Source organism: Bombina bombina, chromosome 5 (genome assembly GCF_027579735.1).
Source record: "Bombina bombina isolate aBomBom1 chromosome 5, aBomBom1.pri, whole genome shotgun sequence".
NCBI classification, from domain to species: Eukaryota; Metazoa; Chordata; class Amphibia; order Anura; family Bombinatoridae; genus Bombina; species Bombina bombina.
This window is the reverse complement of record NC_069503.1, coordinates 185,362,606-185,380,744: the sequence shown is the minus strand read 5'-3', so window position 1 is coordinate 185,380,744 and position 18,139 is coordinate 185,362,606. Positions and strand designations below refer to the sequence as shown.

Below are 18,139 nucleotides of genomic sequence, written 5' to 3'. Positions count from 1 at the left end.
TAAAAGGCTCTAACTGGTATCACTTGATACAAATACATAGAAAGAATTAACTGATTAGAAGATTCAAATCTTTTAAAACCATTTGTGAATTCCAAGTAACCTCATGACCCAGGAGTTAAGTATCTGTGACCTAACAGAGGAAAACCACCTCTGTTCCAAAGGAGACCATACATTTTACAAAGGCTGAAAGAGACATTCTCACAATACCTGTCAGGAATGTGCATTTTATTAATATCACTTTGCCTCATTGAAAACATATGTTTAAGAGCACAATACTGTTAATTAGGAATTTGATTTTGTATATCAAATATAAGCTATCTGCTTAATTATGCAGAAATATCTATACAATAACATCAATTGGCGATCACCAGACCAAAAAATATGAAACCTATATAGTACCAATGACACTAAACAAAGAACTTCTAAACAAGCAAACAAAACTAAGTATATTATATAATTCATATTTTAATTGAGCAATTACTCTATGCAGCTTGATAAAATAAAAATATTTCTTTTTTCAAAGGCTTAAAACTTATTCAAATTCTAAATAAATATTAATAGAATGAAGAGTGTAGTGTACATATTGTGCACTATACATAAATGTAAAACATATAAAATTGCAGTATATATATCAGAAAAGACACAATATAAAAATCATCTAGGAATTAAAGTATGCACATATTCTCCGAAGCAGAACATGCTGTGATCTGAGATGTCATTGAAGAAATTGCAGCACATGTCTTCAGAAAGAACAGGACACATACAGGAACAGTTAGGACTTCCGCTTTGCATCACTGCTTCCCATCAGGCTGTTCTCTTCGAACAGCGCTGCGCTCTGGTTGTGCTGCGTACATTTTTCCTTAACACAGTGCAGCCAGAGTGACGAGCTGTGAATAGAACAGTCAAAATACAGAGCATCTCTGCAAAGCAGCAGCAGATTAATTGATAACTGGTTCTCAGGGATTTTTACCTGCTGCAATATATTATAAAGCTTTTTTTTAAAAAAAAATGCTTTATTCTCCAGTTAATCAACACATTGCAATTGAGCTGGTGCTGTAGTGTAACTGCCTAATTTATATTACATTGTATTTAAAACTAACCTGCACTAAAAAAATCTCAATGCTGAAAGTAAAAAAAGTTCGGCCTCTGGGCACAGGCTGTACTACATACTACTGTAATATAGGACCATTATACCGTACAGTCCAGTAATAGAGACTTGCTGCACAATACATTACTGTAATAAAAACACACTGTACTGCATACTATTGTATGGGATCATTATACCGTACAGTCCAGTAATAGAGACTTGCTGCACAATACATTACTGTAATACACACACACTGTACTATATACTACTGTATGGGATCATTATACCGTACAGTCCAGTAATAGAGACTTGCTGCACAATACATTACTGTAATAAAAACACACTGTACTACATACTACTGTATGGGATCATTATACCGTACAGTCCAGTAATAGAGACTTGCTGCACAATACATTACTGTAATACACACACACTGTACTATATACTACTGTATGGGATCATTATACCGTACAGTCCAGTAATAGAGACTTGCTGCACAATACATTACTGTAATACACATACACTGTACTACATATTACTGTATGGAATCATTATACCATACAGTCCAGTAATAGAGACTTGCTGCACAATACATTACTGTAATAAGCACACACTGTACTACATACTACTGTATGTGATCATTATACCATACAGTCCAGTAATAGAGACTTGCTACACAATACATTACTGTAATAAGCACACACTGTACTACATACTACTGTATGGGATCATTATACCATACAGTCCAGTAATAGAGACTTGCTGCACAATACATTACTGTAATACACATACACTGTACTACATACTACCGTATGGGATCATTATACCGTACAGTCCAGTAATAGAGACTTGCTGCACAATGCATTAATGTAATACACACACACTGTACTACATACTACTGTATAGGATCATTATACCGTACAGTCCAGTAATAGAGACTTGCTACACAATACATTACTGTAAAAAGCACACACTGTACTACATACTACTGTATGGGATCATTATACCGTACAGTCCAGTAATAGAGACTTGCTACACAATACATTACTGTAATACACACACTGTACTACATGCTACTGTATGGGATCATTATACAGTACAGTCCAGTAATAGAGACTTGCTACACAATACATTACTGTAATAAGCACACACTGTACTACATACTACTGTATGGGATCATTATACCGTATTGTCCAGTAATAGAGACTTCCTACACAATACATTACTGTAATAAGCACACACTGTACTACATACTACTGTATGGGATGATTATACCGTACAGTCTAGTAATAGAGACTTGCTACACAATACATTTGTGTAATAAGCACACACTGTACTACATACTACTGTATGGGATAATTATACTGTACAGTCCAGTAATAGAGACTTGCTGCACAATACATTACTGTAATAAGCACACACACTGTACTACATACTACTGTATGGGATCAGTATACCGTACAGTCCAGTAATAGAGACTTGCTGCACAATACATTACTGTAATATACACACACACTGTACTACATACTACTTTATGGGATCATTATACCGTACAGTCTAGTAATAGAGACTTGCTACACAATACATTACTGTAATAAGCACACACTGTACTACATACTACTGTATGGGATCATTATACCGTACAGTCAAGTAATAGAGACTTGCTACACAATACATTACTGTAATAAGCACACACTGTACTACATACTACTGTATGGGATCATTATACCGTACAGTCCAGTAATAGAGACTTGCTACACAATACATTACTGTAATACACACACACTGTACTACATACTACTGTATGGGATCATTATACCGTACAGTCCAGTAATAGAGACTTGCTACACAATACATTACTGTAATAAGCACACACTGTACTACATACTACTGTATGGGATCATTATACCGTACAGTCCAGTAATAGAGACTTGCTACACAATACATTACTGTAATAAGCACACACTGTACTACATACTACTGTATGGGATCATTATACCGTACAGTCCAGTAATAGAGACTTGCTACACAATACATTACTGTAATAAGCACACACTGTACTACATACTACTGTATGGGATCATTATACCGTACAGTCCAGTAATAGAGACTTGCTACACAATACATTACTGTAATAAGCACACACTGTACTACATACTACTGTATGGAATCATTATACCATACAGTCCAGTAATAGAGACTTGCTACACAATACATTACTGTAATAAGCACACACTGTACTACATACTACTGTATGGGATCAGACACATTATACTGGAACTTGCTACACATTTCATTCATGAAAACTTACATCACTATAATTATCACTCCTACTTTAATTTTAGAATCAGATGCTTTATACTGTAATAAATACTCGTACATTCTTAGTTTTCATACTCACACTTTTTGATTCTTTTCATCATAAGCCAAAATTTCAGTAACATCCCAGTCTCCTGAAGTTATGGTCTGCAAATTATCATTGCTGTAGTTAGCCTGCGTGTAATAGGAACAAAAATAACTTGATTTTCTAAACTAGTGCATTAAAATCACACATACGTTTTCAGATTTGCAAAATGACATATGACCTGTAATTCTAGCATGAAACAATTGCAGATAAATAAACTGAAACCATAAAATTACACCATATAATAAATTAAAAGTGCAAACCTGCCTTAGATAGCTGCTTAACATTTCTAGCTAGTTAAATGCCAGAACCGTAATGCAATAAGGAAGAGTTTCTAGAGCTTGGCACAGCTGGACACTGATTATAAGACCTCACAAACATCTCAGGCTTTTCAAGAAGCTTTATTTAAAAGGTCAGTTTAATTTGTTCTGCAAATAGCATTCACCTTATCAGCATTTCCACCCACAAATCATTTATTTTCTGAAGAAATTATTTTCTTCCTGAGAGATTTTTATCAATAAAAAGTAATTATCATCATTTGTGACATTGGAATGTCTGTTTTTTTCTCTCTCCATATATTTTCTAAAGAAACATCTCACATAGTATAGGTTCTATATGAGTTAAAAAGCTCATTAAATCATACTTAAAAGAAGACGTTTTGTACGAAGTGTTAAGGTCAAATTGAATACAAAATGAATGTTTCTCCATTCCTTTACATGGGAGTGTTAAGGCTGTGACACACTGCAAGCGGAGCGGCGCGCAGCGTGTAGGTGCAGCTGTGCGCGCTCAGTTTGTCCGGCCTTTTCATCTCTGAGCACTCTGCTGTGTCAGGTCGCATAGCTGAGCGCTCAGAGATGGAATATTTGAACTTCAGAAGCGATGCATCGCTTGCAGTGTTTCACAGCCTTTATGTGCCCAATGACCTTATTAATGCAACAAACTTAAACTCAAAATTAAGAGGCAACATGTATTTATCAGGTCTGTGTTTTTGTAATAGTGGGTTCTGTGTTTGTTTTAATAAGTTGTGTCTGCAGGGTTAGGTGTACCATGCCTTTAAAGGGACATTGTACACTAGATGTTTCTTTGTATAAATGTTTTGTAGATGTTCCATTCATATAGCCCATCTGGGAAAGTTTTTGTAACAATTTAAAGTTTCGCTTATTTTTTAATAACATTGTGCTGATTTTCAGACTCCTAACCAAGCCTCACAGTGTCAGATGTATACGCGTGTTTACAGACTACTGCTGGCTCCTGCTTATGTTATCTGTCTTTTCATATGCAGTGAAGGGGGGAGGGTCTGCTCTTCTTGTTTCCCAGACCCTTTCACTGGGTGTCCCAGCCTAACCTCATCAACAGTGCTAATCTGGCAGCTTCTAATTTTAACTTTTAAAAGGTTTTATACTGGATTTTTATACCAGTATCTATGCATATTCTTCTTTATAGTAGTGCCTATTACATGCAGTTATATGACAATTCATGTATACTGTTCCTTTAAGAAGGCCTGGCAATATCTAATCATTCTGAGCTGCAGCATTTTACAAACATGCTTTTTGTATTGTCCTGTAGCTTTGTGTTCTGAGTCTCTTTACTGTGCTGTGTTCTGCGCCTTTATGGTTTTGCAGTTTGTGCTTCTCGTTGGCTTCTGGTTTAAACGGCTTTTGTATTTATTTCATTCACAACTTGTATTTATATTTGATTCTAGCTACTCAGTACTTTAACAATTTGGATTTGTGTGTCTCTTGGCTTGTATAGACTTTCTGTCTGAGCCGTTTTGACCTTGGCTGTTTGACAATGTACTGTCTGTACCAATGTTTCTGCTATGTAATGTGCAAAGCAACCGTCTACTTAAAAATTGTATTGTTTAAAAAGATAGATAATCATTGTATTACCATTTAGCTAGTTTACTATAAACAACATAGATACCTTGTATCTAAGCCTCTGCAAACTGCCCCCTTATCTCAGTGCTTTTGAAAGACTTGCATTTTAGCCAGTCAGTGCTGACTCATAAATAGCTCCACAGGAGTAAGCACAATTTTATCTATATGACACACACAAACTTGCACTGTCTAACTGTGAAAACCTGTCAAAATGCACTGAGATAAGAGGCGGCCTTCAAGGGCTTAGAAATTAGCATATGAGCCTACCTAGGTTTAGCTTTTAACATAGAATCCCAAGAGAACAAAGCAATTTTGATGATAAAAGTAAATTGGAAAGTTGTTTAAAATGGCATGTCCTATCTGAATCCTGAAAGTTGAATTTTAACTTGACTGTCCCTTTAAAGGTAATTTGTTACGCACTGTTTCAGTATAGTACCTCTTAATTTGCCTCTCAATATAAATTTGTTCATTTGCATTGTACTGATTTAAGCAATTTTGAGAAAGAGTTCATTTTGGTTATATCACTCTCTTTCCCTTGTCTCCTACTTTAGTCAGAACATTTTGGTAAGTTGGGCCTCTCAGCCATTGATTCCAGTTTCCTGACAGTTGTGAAACTACAGCATTTCCACCTGATGCTGGTGTCAATGTGCCCAGCCAGGAAAGTTGTTTGCTGCTTGTTACAGTAATGAACTGTGTAATTTATGACTTAACACTAGCAATTGTTTGTAGCCAGCTCCTTTTCCACATTTAAGTTGTTCCATCACCTACAGCCTTCAGGACAGAAGCATAAATAGTGAGTAAGAAGAATATAGATATATCACAGCTATGTGCATTTGTGCTATAATTGTTTTGATTGGCTGTACATTATTTTGTAACCTATTCTATATTTATGAATATATAATGATGAATTGTTGATGTCTATTTCTCTGTCAGCGAGATAAGTGATTTTGTCTACTTATTTTTATCTAAATAAAACTGTATTATTCAAAACTGAGATCTCTGCACTCCCACTTGAGTCTAAGCGAAAACACCAGACTTCTTTATATGTACGCCCTTATTGATATAGACTTTTCTTTGGTGATAGTTTGATATACACCCTTAGTGATATAGACTTTTAACTGAAGTAATAAATAAAATAAGATGTTTTATTCATACTATCTTCTATACAGGTATTCATTTTGATGCTTTGATAAATCTGCCAGTTAAGCAGATATTAATTTACCTGCGAAGATGACATAGCAATATGATGAAATTTCCCTCGCCCGCCCTGTGGGATTGCCCTCATGAAGAAAAACTTTCTGCCATCTTTAGAGAAAATAGGTTCTTCATTCTGTAAAGAGTAATAGCAAATGTTGTTATTCATAAGTGACAGAAATATTGCATTAGTTAAACTTCTCAGTGGTGATGGAAAATCACAAAAAGCAGTTATTAATCATTCTTTGTTATCGTAAACTCCTCATTAGGGATGAGCCAAAATATCAGAATTTTGATATGATTCCCTTGACATTAATTCAGCCATTTAAGTTATAGAAATAATGTAAACATTTCAATACTGAATGTAACATTCAAATATTATTTTTGAATATTGATTACGTTGACATAATCATTATCAACATTCAAATATTAATATTCAAATACTTAAATATTACACTTGATTAATAACCAAAACTTATATTGAATATATATATATCAATGTAAATATTTGCATAGGAAATTAGCACATCTAGGCAAGTATCCCCGCTTGCTTTTCCCCAGAAATTCTTAATATACAATGTTACCAATGCACAAGAGAATTGTGGGTAAGATATGCAAATTAGATATGCAAATTATCTGTTTTTTTGCTTCAAAAAACATAATTTATGCTTACCTGATAAATGTATTTCTCTTGTAGTGTATCCAGTCCACGGATCATCCATTACTTATGGGATATTAACTCCTCCCCAACAGGAAGTGCAAGAGGATTCACCCAGCAGAGCTGCTATATAGCTCCTCCCCTAACTGCCATTACCAGTCATTCGACCGAAAACATGCAGAGAAAGGAAAACCATAGGGTACAGTGGTGACTGTAGTTTAATGGAAAAATTACCTGCCTTAAAGTGACAGGGCGGGCCGTGGACTGGATACACTACAAGAGAAATAAATTTATCAGGTAAGCATAAATTATGTTTTCTCTTGTTAAGTGTATCCAGTCCACGGATCATCCATTACTTATGGGATACCAATACCAAAGCTAAAGTACACGGATGACGGGAGGGACAGGCAGGCTCTTTATACGGAAGGAACCACTGCCTGAAGAACCTTTCTCCCAAAAACAGCCTCCGAAGAAGCAAAAGTGTCAAATTTGTAAAATTTGGAAAAAGTATGAAGAGAAGACCAAGTTGCAGCCTTGCAAATCTGTTCAACAGAAGCCTCATTCTTAAAGGCCCAAGTGGAAGCCACAGCTCTAGTAGAATGTGCTGTAATTCTTTCAGGAGGCTGCTGTCCAGCAGTCTCATAGGCTAACCGTATTATGCTACGAAGCCAAAAGGAGAGAGAGGTAGCCGAAGCTTTTTGACCTCTCCTCTGACCAGAATAAACGACAAACAGGGAAGACGTTTGTCGAAAATCCTTAGTTGCCTGTAGATAAAATTTCAGGGCACGGACTACATCTAGATTGTGTAGCAGACGTTCCTTTTTCGAAGAAGGATTAGGACACAAAGATGTAACCACAATCTCTTGATTGATATTCCTGTTAGTGACCACCTTAGGTAGGAACCCAGGTTTAGTACGCAGAACTACCTTGTCTGAATGAAAAATCAGATAAGGAGAATCACAATGTAAGGCAGATAACTCAGAGACTCTTCGAGCCGAGGAAATCGCCATTAAAAACAGAACTTTCCAAGATAACAACTTGATATCAATGGAATGAAGGGGTTCAAACGGAACCCCCTGTAAAACATTAAGAACTAAGTTCAAACTCCATGGTGGAGCAACAGTTTTAAACACAGGCTTGATCCTAGCTAAAGCCTGACAAAAAGCTTGAACGTCCGGAACTTCTGACAGACGTTTGTGTAAAAGAATGGACAGAGCTGAAATCTGTCCCTTTAAGGAACTAGCGGATAAACCCTTTTCTAAACCTTCTTGTAGAAAAGACAATATCCTCGGAATCCTAACCTTACTCCATGAGTAACTCTTGGATTCGCACCAATATAAGTATTTGCGCCATATCTTATGGTAAATCTTTCTGGTAACAGGCTTCCTAGCCTGTATTAAGGTATCAATAACTGACTCAGAAAAAACACGTTTTGATAAAATCAAGCGTTCAATTTCCAAGCAGTCAGCTTCAGAGAAATTAGATTTTGATGTTTGAAGGGACCCTGGATCAGAAGGTCCTGTTTCAGAGGTAGCGACCAAGGTGGACAGGATGACATGTCCACTAGATCTGCATACCAAGTCCTGCGTGGCCATGCAGGCATTATTAGAATCACTGATGCTCTCTCCTGTTTGATTCTGGCAATCAATCGAGGAAGCATCGGGAAGGGTGGAAACACATAAGCCATCCCGAAGGTCCACGGTGCTGTCAAAGCATCTATCAGAACCGCTCCCGGATCCCTGGATCTGGACCCGTAACGAGGAAGCTTGGCGTTCTGTCGAGACGCCATGAGATCTATCTCTGGTTTGCCCCAACGTCGAAGTATTTGGGCAAAGACCTCCGGATGAAGTTCCCACTCCCCCGGATGAAAAGTCTGACGACTTAAGAAATCCGCCTCCCAGTTCTCCACTCCCGGGATGTGGATTGCTGACAGGTGGCAAGAGTGAGACTCTGCCCAGCGAATTATCTTTGATACTTCCATTAATGCTAGGGAGCTTCTTGTCCCTCCCTGATGGTTGATGTAAGCTACAGTCGTGATGTTGTCCGACTGAAACCTGATGAACCCCCGAGTTGTTAACTGGGGCCAAGCCAGAAGGGCATTGAGAACTGCTCTCAATTCCAGAATGTTTATTGGTAGGAGACTCTCCTCCTGATTCCATTGTCCCTGAGCCTTCAGAGAATTCCAGACAGCGCCCCAACCTAGTAGGCTGGCGTCTGTTGTTACAATTGTCCAGTCCGGCCTGCTGAATGGCATCCCCCTGGACAGATGTGGCCGAGAAAGCCACCATAGAAGAGAATTTCTGGTCTCTTGATCCAGATTCAGAGTAGGGGACAAGTCTGAGTAATCCCCATTCCACTGACTTAGCATGCACAATTGCAGCGTTCTTAGATGTAGACGTGCAAAGGGTACTATGTCCATTGCTGCTACCATTAAGCCGATCACCTCCATGCATTGAGCTACTGACGGGTGTTGAATGGAATGAAGGACACGGCATGCATTTTGAAGCTTTGTTAACCTGTCTTCTGTCAGGTAAATCTTCATTTCTACAGAATCTATAAGAGTCCCCAAGAAGGGAACTCTTGTGAGTGGAAAGAGAGAACTCTTCTTTTCGTTCACCTTCCATCCATGCGACCTTAGAAATGCCAGTACTAACTCTGTATGAGACTTGGCAGTTTGAAAGCTTGAAGCTTGTATCAGAATGTCGTCTAGGTACGGAGCTACCGCAATTCCTTGCGGTCTTAGTACCGCCAGAAGAGCACACAGAACCTTTGTGAAGATTCTCGGAGCCGTAGCCAATCCGAATGGAAGAGCTACAAACTGGTAATGCCTGTCTAGAAAGGCAAACCTTAGATACCGGTAATGATCTTTGTGAATTGGTATGTGAAGGTAAGCATCCTTTAAATCCACTGTGGTCATGTACTGACCCTTTTGGATCATGGGTAAAATTGTCCGAATAGTTTCCATTTTGAACGATGGAACTCTTAGGAATTTGTTTAGGATCTTTAAATCCAAGATTGGCCTGAAAGTTCCCTCTTTTTTGGGAACCACAAACAGATTTGAGTAAAACCCTTGTCCTTGTTCCGACCGCGGAACCGGATGGATCACTCCCATTAATAAAAGATCTTGTACGCAGCGTAGAAACGCCTCTTTCTTTATTTGGTTTGTTGACAACCTTGACAGATGAAATCTCCCTCTTGGGGGAGAGAATTTGAAGTCTAGAAGGTATCCCTGAGATATGATCTCTAACGCCCAGGGATCCTGGACATCTCTTGCCCAAGCCTGGGCGAAGAGAGAAAGTCTGCCCCCCACTAGATCCGTTCCCGGATCGGGGGCCCTCGATTCATGCTGTCTTAGGGGCAGCAGCAGGTTTCCTGGCCTGCTTGCCCTTGTTCCAGGACTGGTTAGGTCTCCAGCCTTGTCTGTAGCGAGCAACAGCTCCTTCCTGTTTTGGTGCAGAGGAAGTTGATGCTGCTCCTGCTTTGAAATTATGAAAGGAACGAAAATTAGACTGTCTAGCCTTAGGTTTGGCTCTGTCTTGAGGCAGGGCATGGCCTTTACCTCCTGTAATGTCAGCGATAATTTCTTTCAACCCGGGCCCGAATAAGGTCTGCCCTTTGAAAGGTATATTAAGCAATTTAGATTTAGAAGTAACGTCAGCTGACCAGGATTTTAGCCACAGTGCTCTGCGTGCCTGAATGGCGAATCCGGAATTCTTAGCCGTAAGTTTAGTTAAATGTACTACGGCATCTGAAATAAATGAGTTAGCTAACTTAAGGGCTTTAAGCTTGTGTGTAATCTCATCTAATGGAGCTGATTCAAGTGTCTCTTCCAGAGACTCAAACCAAAATGCTGCTGCAGCCGTGACAGGCGCAATGCATGCAAGAGGTTGCAATATAAAACCTTGTTGAACAAACATTTTCTTAAGGTAACCCTCTAACTTTTTATCCATTGGATCTGAAAAGGCACAGCTATCCTCCACCGGGATAGTGGTACGCTTAGCTAAAGTAGAAACTGCTCCCTCCACCTTAGGGACCGTTTGCCATAAGTCCCGTGTGGTGGCGTCTATTGGAAACATCTTTCTAAATATCGGAGGGGGTGAGAACGGCACACCGGGTCTATCCCACTCCTTAGTAACAATTTCAGTAAGTCTCTTAGGTATAGGAAAAACATCAGTACTTGCCGGTACCGCAAAATATTTATCCAACCTACACATTTTCTCTGGTATTGCAACTGTGTTACAATCATTCAGAGCCGCTAACACCTCCCCTAGTAATACACGGAGGTTTTCCAGCTTAAATTTAAAATTTTAAATATCTGAATCCAGTTTGTTTGGATCAGAACCGTCACCCGCAGAATGAAGCTCTCCGTCCTCATGTTCTGCAAATTGTGACGCAGTGTCTGACATGGCCCTAATATTATCAGCGCACTCTGTTCTCACCCCAGAGTGATCACGCTTACCTCTTAGTTCTGGTAATTTAGCCAAAACTTCAGTCATAACAGTAGCCATATCCTGTAATGTGATTTGTAATGGCCGCCCAGATGTACTCGGCGCTACAATATCACGCACCTCCCGAGCGGGAGATGCAGGTACTGACACGTGAGGCGAGTTAGTCGGCATAACTCTCCCCTCGTTGTTTGGTGAAATATGTTCAATTTGTACAGATTGACTTTTATTTAAAGTAGCATCAATACAATTAGTACATAAATTTCTATTGGGCTCCACTTTGGCTTTAGCACATATAGCACAGATATCTTCCTCTGAATCAGACATGTTTAACACACTAGCAAATAAACTAGCAACTTGGAAATACTTTTCAAGTAATTTACTATAATATGAAAACGTACTGTGCCTATAAGAAGCACAGAAAAAGTTATGACAGTTGAAAATTAATAAACTGAAAAGTTATAGCATCAAATCTTTGTAAAAAACACAATTTTAGCAAAGGATTGCTCCCATTAGCAAAGGATAACTAACCCTGATAGCAGAAAAAAAAAAAAATACAGAAATAAACGTTTGTTTTTTTTATCACAGTCAACTACAATCTCACAGCTCTGCTGTGAGTGATTACCTCCCTCAAAACAAGTTTTGAAGACCCCTGAGTTCTGTAGAGATGAACCGGATCATGCAGGGAAGACAATAAACTTCTGACTGAATTTTTTGATGCGTAGAAAAAGCACCAAAAAAGGTCCCTCCCCCTCACACATAACAGTGAGAGAGATCAGTAAACTGTCATAAATTAAATAAAACGACTGCCAAGTGGAAAAAAATAGTGCCCAAAACATTTTTTCACCCAGTACCTCAGAAAATTAAACGATTTTACATGCCAGCAAAAAACGTTTAACATTAATAAATTGAGTGTTATTAAAAAGCCTGTTGCTAGTCCCTGCAAATTAGGCTAAAGTTTTATGCATACAGTATAATTCCAGTGAAGTGCCATTCCCCAGAATACTGAAGTGTAAAATATACATACATAACAGCCTGATACCAGTTGCTGCTACTGCATTTAAGGCTGAGTTTACATTATATCGGTATGGCAGAATTTTCTCATCAATTCCATTGTCAGAAAATAATAAGCTGCTACATACCTCTTTGCAGATTAATCTGCCCGCTGTCCCCTGATCTGAAGTTTACCTCTCCTCAGATGGCCGAGAAACAGCAATATGATCTTAACTACTCCGGCTAAAATCATAGAAAAACTCAGGTAGATTCTTCTTCAAATTCTACCAGAGAAGGAATAACACACTCCGGTGCTATTATAAAATAACAAACTTTTGATTGAAGGTATGAAACTAAGTATAATCACCACAGTCCTCTCACACATCCTATCTATTCGTTGGGTGCAAGAGAATGACTGGTAATGGCAGTTAGGGGAGGAGCTATATAGCAGCTCTGCTGGGTGAATCCTCTTGCACTTCCTGTTGGGGAGGAGTTAATATCCCATAAGTAATGGATGATCCGTGGACTGGATACACTTAACAAGAGAAATACTGTTTTTGACACAGCTATCCTTTTAACAGGATTATTGCAGCAAACCAGAAATCACTCACTAGATAGCCTGTTTCATTCTTTTTGGAACTCATCAGTAGGAGATAGATTTCTGGTTGCTGCATTGGTAAAGCTATTTTCATGGTTAAACCAAAATTCATTAAAATTATGGGGGGAGATAAAAAACTGATATTAAAATCCTCCATGTCTCAAAATTAAATCAATGTAAATATTTGCATAGGAAATTAGCACATCTAGGCAAGTATCCCCGCTTGCAAGCAAAATAAAACTTTCTTGATTCCGATAGCACTTAATACTTTTCCATGAGAGAATAGGGGGACAGGCTTTAGGAGTGTGCATGTCTCTTGAGTGGCATATGTACAATTCACTGCTCAAGACACTTACAAACTCCTAAGCTTTCTAAATAAACTCCATTTTTTACAATGCTTTGCTCTGTCTGAATCATGAAAGTTTAATTTTGACTTGCATGTTTCTTTAACATTTAAATATGCTAATAAATACTATATTTTAAATGTTAATTCCCATAGGCTTTAGTATAAGTCTATGGGAATAAATACTCAAAAATAATAGGAAAATGAAACCCAACATTTTTTCTTTCATGATTTAGGTGGAGCATACAATTTTAAACAACTTTCCAATTTACTTCTATTATCAAATTTGCTTCATTCTCTTGGTATTATTTGTTGAAGGAGCAGCAATGCACTACTGGTTTCTAACTGAACACATAGGTGAGCCAATGACAATCGGTATATATATGCAGCCACCAATCAGCAGCTAGAACCTAGGTTATCTGCTGCTCCTGAGCTTACCTAGATAAACCTTTCAGCAAAGGATAACAAAAAAAGGAAGCAAATTAATAAGCAAATTAAATAATAGAAGTAAATTTGAAAGTTGTTTAAAATTGCATGCTCTGTCTAAATCATGAATGTCTAATTATGACTTTACTGTCCCTTTAATGTTTGTTCTATATAAACATTTTAATGGCATGATAAATGTCAAGGGGAACATTTTCTCTACTTATTGATTTCCACTATATGGACAATTGCCTCTTACTTTCCAGTGGTAAAGAGAGCTTATGAAATTGCTATAATTTGGGGAATGAGAGTTATACACAGAAACTGTCGGTTGATCTGGGATTGTGTAGAGCAGATTAAACACACTAAGAATTAACTGACTTTTGCAGAGAGAACTGTGAAGCTGGGACTATTACGTATCAATATTATTTTATGGATAACAATGGTCAACATGTGTGGCTCCAAATATTTTTTTTTTTAGATAACTTGATAATCCTAAACCATTATGATCCTTTCTCAAAAAGGTCACTTTGCATTTTAAGAGCCACAAGCAAACTGCCCCAGAACGTCTACACACAGAAGAATATCCAAACTACAAAAAAAAATCACCAATCTTAGCTATGATAAAAAATATAAACAATGTAATTGTCTGTGTTATTTCTAATATATCAGGAAATTCACAGCTTGCAAAATAAGGGTTAACAATCAAGTAGGCTGATATAACGTAATGATGTTTTGGATAATATATTAACACAGGAAATCAACATTTTTCTGAAATAGATGATAGGGTAAGGTAAAATCTGAAAAATTACTTTGAAATGCTGGCATTTACCTTTACCATCAAATGATATTATTTAAAGTGAAGGTAAACTTTGATGAATGAAAGCAAGTTTTTAAAAAAATACTATTAAAAACAGGGGCACTTTTATTCATCAAAGTTTAGAAAGCAGCTGTTTTGATTAAAAACTTACCTTTGTTCTTCTCACAGCCAGAGCAGCTTCCCCCACCCGGAGATCCTCTCTTCACACGTCAGCAATGACTAATCCGGCTTCCTCCAATCACGGCTTTCCCCCCAGGGGAGTCATTGCCTGAGGCCATGCCATGATTGGAGGAAGCCGGATTAGTCATTGATGATGTGTGAAGAGAGGATCTCCGTGTGGGGGAAGCTGCTCTGGCTGTGAGAAGAACAAAGGTAAGTTTTTAATCAAAACGGCTGCTTTCTAAACTTTAATGAATGAAAGTGCCCCTGTTTTTAATAGTATTTTTAAAAAACGGGCTTTTATTCACTTTAAGGGGCAAAAATGTGAAATTACAATTGACATGTTTATTTTTATTATGTAATTATACGAGAATCGACATTCCAATGCTAATGATGCTATTTCAAAATCAAAAGTTCTGTCTTGGAGCTTGATTTTTAAAAACTTCCTAGCATGGTCAGAAGTCATGCTGCATACATTTTTTTTTTTTTTTAAATATTATATTGTAACATATGTCTCTCTTCATATCCAGATCCCTGCATAGTGAGATGAACAGCTGTCGAGCAAAAATTTGAGTTTGAAGAATTCTATGAGGAACCTTGCAGTGCCTTCTTCGATAATCTCGACAGACCAGAGATTTTTTTTTTTTAGAGAACCGGGATGGTAAAACTGAATGTAACATTCAAAATCGTGACAATAACAGTCCATTGAAACAACAAATGTCTGCTTGTTAAGCAATCATTCAAAATGTTATCACAACAAACTAAAGTGGCCAATTATTCTTGTTTCAAATGTGGCAAACATTTGCTCAATTCTAGATATTTGCTTTGCTAGTGTTTATTTGAGATAATATCTGCGCCGGTCTTTAAAAAATCTGCCCCAACATGCAATGTAGGAATCAATTCTTAAAATGCACACATTAATCATTGTATCTCAAATGTGATGCCCACATAAAAAATTATCACTATTTAATGCACTATTTGCATTAATATGATAAGTTGATTTGTCACAATACTTTTTAACAGGACAATATAAAAGTTTTTTTTTTTTTAAAAAAAGTTTAGCTAATAATAGAGTTAATCAAATTCCTTTAGAAACGTTTATCTAATGATTCTTTCAATTTTTTTTTCAACCAAATTTTCCATTTAAGTCTATATGGAATTTTGTAGATAAATAATTAGCTAAAGCTTTGTTAACGACCCCTATGTTAGAACACTGTACTTGTTAACCAGTTAACCTTTCTACCTTTCAGAAATACATGCACCTCTTGTTTCACCTTTTTTTAATAGATATAAATGGTTATGTAGAGACAACAGAAAAAAACATCTTACCTGTCTGTCCAACCAGGCTTCACTTTCATCTTCATGTTTCTGAAAAGAAAAAGTGACTGTTAATAAGTAAAATGCAGCGATCTTACATTACAAGTTTTGAGTGATAATACATCTCTTTAGAAGTTTAGCCTTGGCCTGTTTGACATTATGACATTACTTAATATTGTGTTTTCACATTATGAAAGTTCCAAAGATAATATTGTCATCAAAAGTATTAAGAAATAACAACACAGTTAAATATGGTCACAGGATATATTTTGGGATAAAAATAGCATATATAGATATGTCTCAAACTCCCTCACTCAAAATCTGTACCTACTCAGAGGGCATATATTGCATTGGAAATTACTCATGTGCCTTATTACATTGCTGACAACTATATGCTACAGCTTGCTTTCTAAGCATGGGCCATATGTACATATGCTCCAAGCACAGTAATTGCAATCATTGAAACAGTCAAACATTCTTCTAGAAAATTGAAATAAATGTATGTGCATTTAAGTCTTGGGTTTCCGTAAAGTTCTTGCTTTTCCCCTCTGTCTTAATATAATTTTTTATTGAATTCTAAAACTTAAACTTGCTTCCCCCTATATGCTGCATGCAAGCACAACTAAAATAATGACTACATCTCCTTACCAGGCAGCAATTCCTTTAGTAACAGAAGGTCAAAGTTTGGAGGGTAGCTCAGGGTTTAAAGGGATCTCACCTACATCACTCAAGAGATGTATGTAGCAATTTCTATTTCACTAAAGACCTTTTTTATGTCACTTTACATATAAATAACTCTAAGAAATGATATATTTAAGTCAGTAATTTGGAAAATGACACCTGCAGTGTGAAGACTTTTTTCATTGATATCTGACAATTATGTTTATGTGTGTCAACAAGTCTAGCTAAATTGGAAACTTCATTAGCTCTTTTACCAAATGTTAACATTTTTCTCAGTACTTTAAATATTGTTTTCTCATTTTCACCTTTTTACAGCTGCATAAATTAAATAGAACACTGTGATGTGGGCTGCGTTATCTACAGTACAATACATCTACTTGTCATACAATGATGTGTCATAGCTAAAGCTCATGAAATATAAATAATGATGATTTACATTTGTAGAGAAAGAACAAAAACAAGAAAAACAAAAATCTCATTGTACAAAACTATACATATGACTTATTTTATAGCTGCAGGTTAGTAAAGCTATCATTTAAAGGGACAGTGAACCTTATGAATTAATGTTAAAAGAACTTCAGGGATGTTAGGTTTTCCTTGTTCAGATTGTTTATTGCTGCAGTCACAAAGGCATAATTATGTTTAAAAACCTCTGACATTTTAAATTCCATCAAAAAAACCACGTGTACTGAAAGTGACAAACATTTACAGAAAGTGATTTTTCCATGCAATTTCTAGATGTTGGGGTCCTGATTTCAATGTTGTCACTTTTCCTAAAGATCCCCTTAGCTATAGGGGATATCACATATATATATATATATATATATATATATATATATATATATATATATATATATATATATATATATATATATATATATATATATATATATATATACTTATGTCCTGCCTACTGCAAACAGACTATACAATAGCAGTCAATAGAGGTTTAATAAATCTAGACCGTGTATGCAAATACACTTTTAAAATGTAATATTTGGCCATTTCAGCTACTCTTGCAAATGTGCAAAATAATAGAATTATTCCAAATTGTCCTTGAAGACATGCAAAGATGTAAAAATGGCTAGTTTGGGACTTCATCAAGTGCTTTTCGGTGTCGAATTTGATAAAATGTGTAAA

At 36.8% G+C, this 18,139-nt stretch overlaps 1 protein-coding gene across 1 annotated transcript in view; it reads right to left on the bottom strand.

Moving 5' to 3' along the window:
- Positions 1 to 18,139, bottom strand: part of DPP6 (dipeptidyl peptidase like 6) — a 1,272,214-nt gene that overhangs the window by 113,758 nt on the left and 1,140,317 nt on the right. The window contains exons 12-14 of the mRNA XM_053713807.1: positions 16,331 to 16,369; positions 6,591 to 6,698; positions 3,489 to 3,580 (exon numbers count right to left, since the gene is read on the bottom strand). Of these exons, the coding sequence (XP_053569782.1) occupies positions 3,489 to 3,580; positions 6,591 to 6,698; positions 16,331 to 16,369 (239 nt within the window). The remainder of the gene's footprint in view (positions 1 to 3,488; positions 3,581 to 6,590; positions 6,699 to 16,330; positions 16,370 to 18,139) is intronic.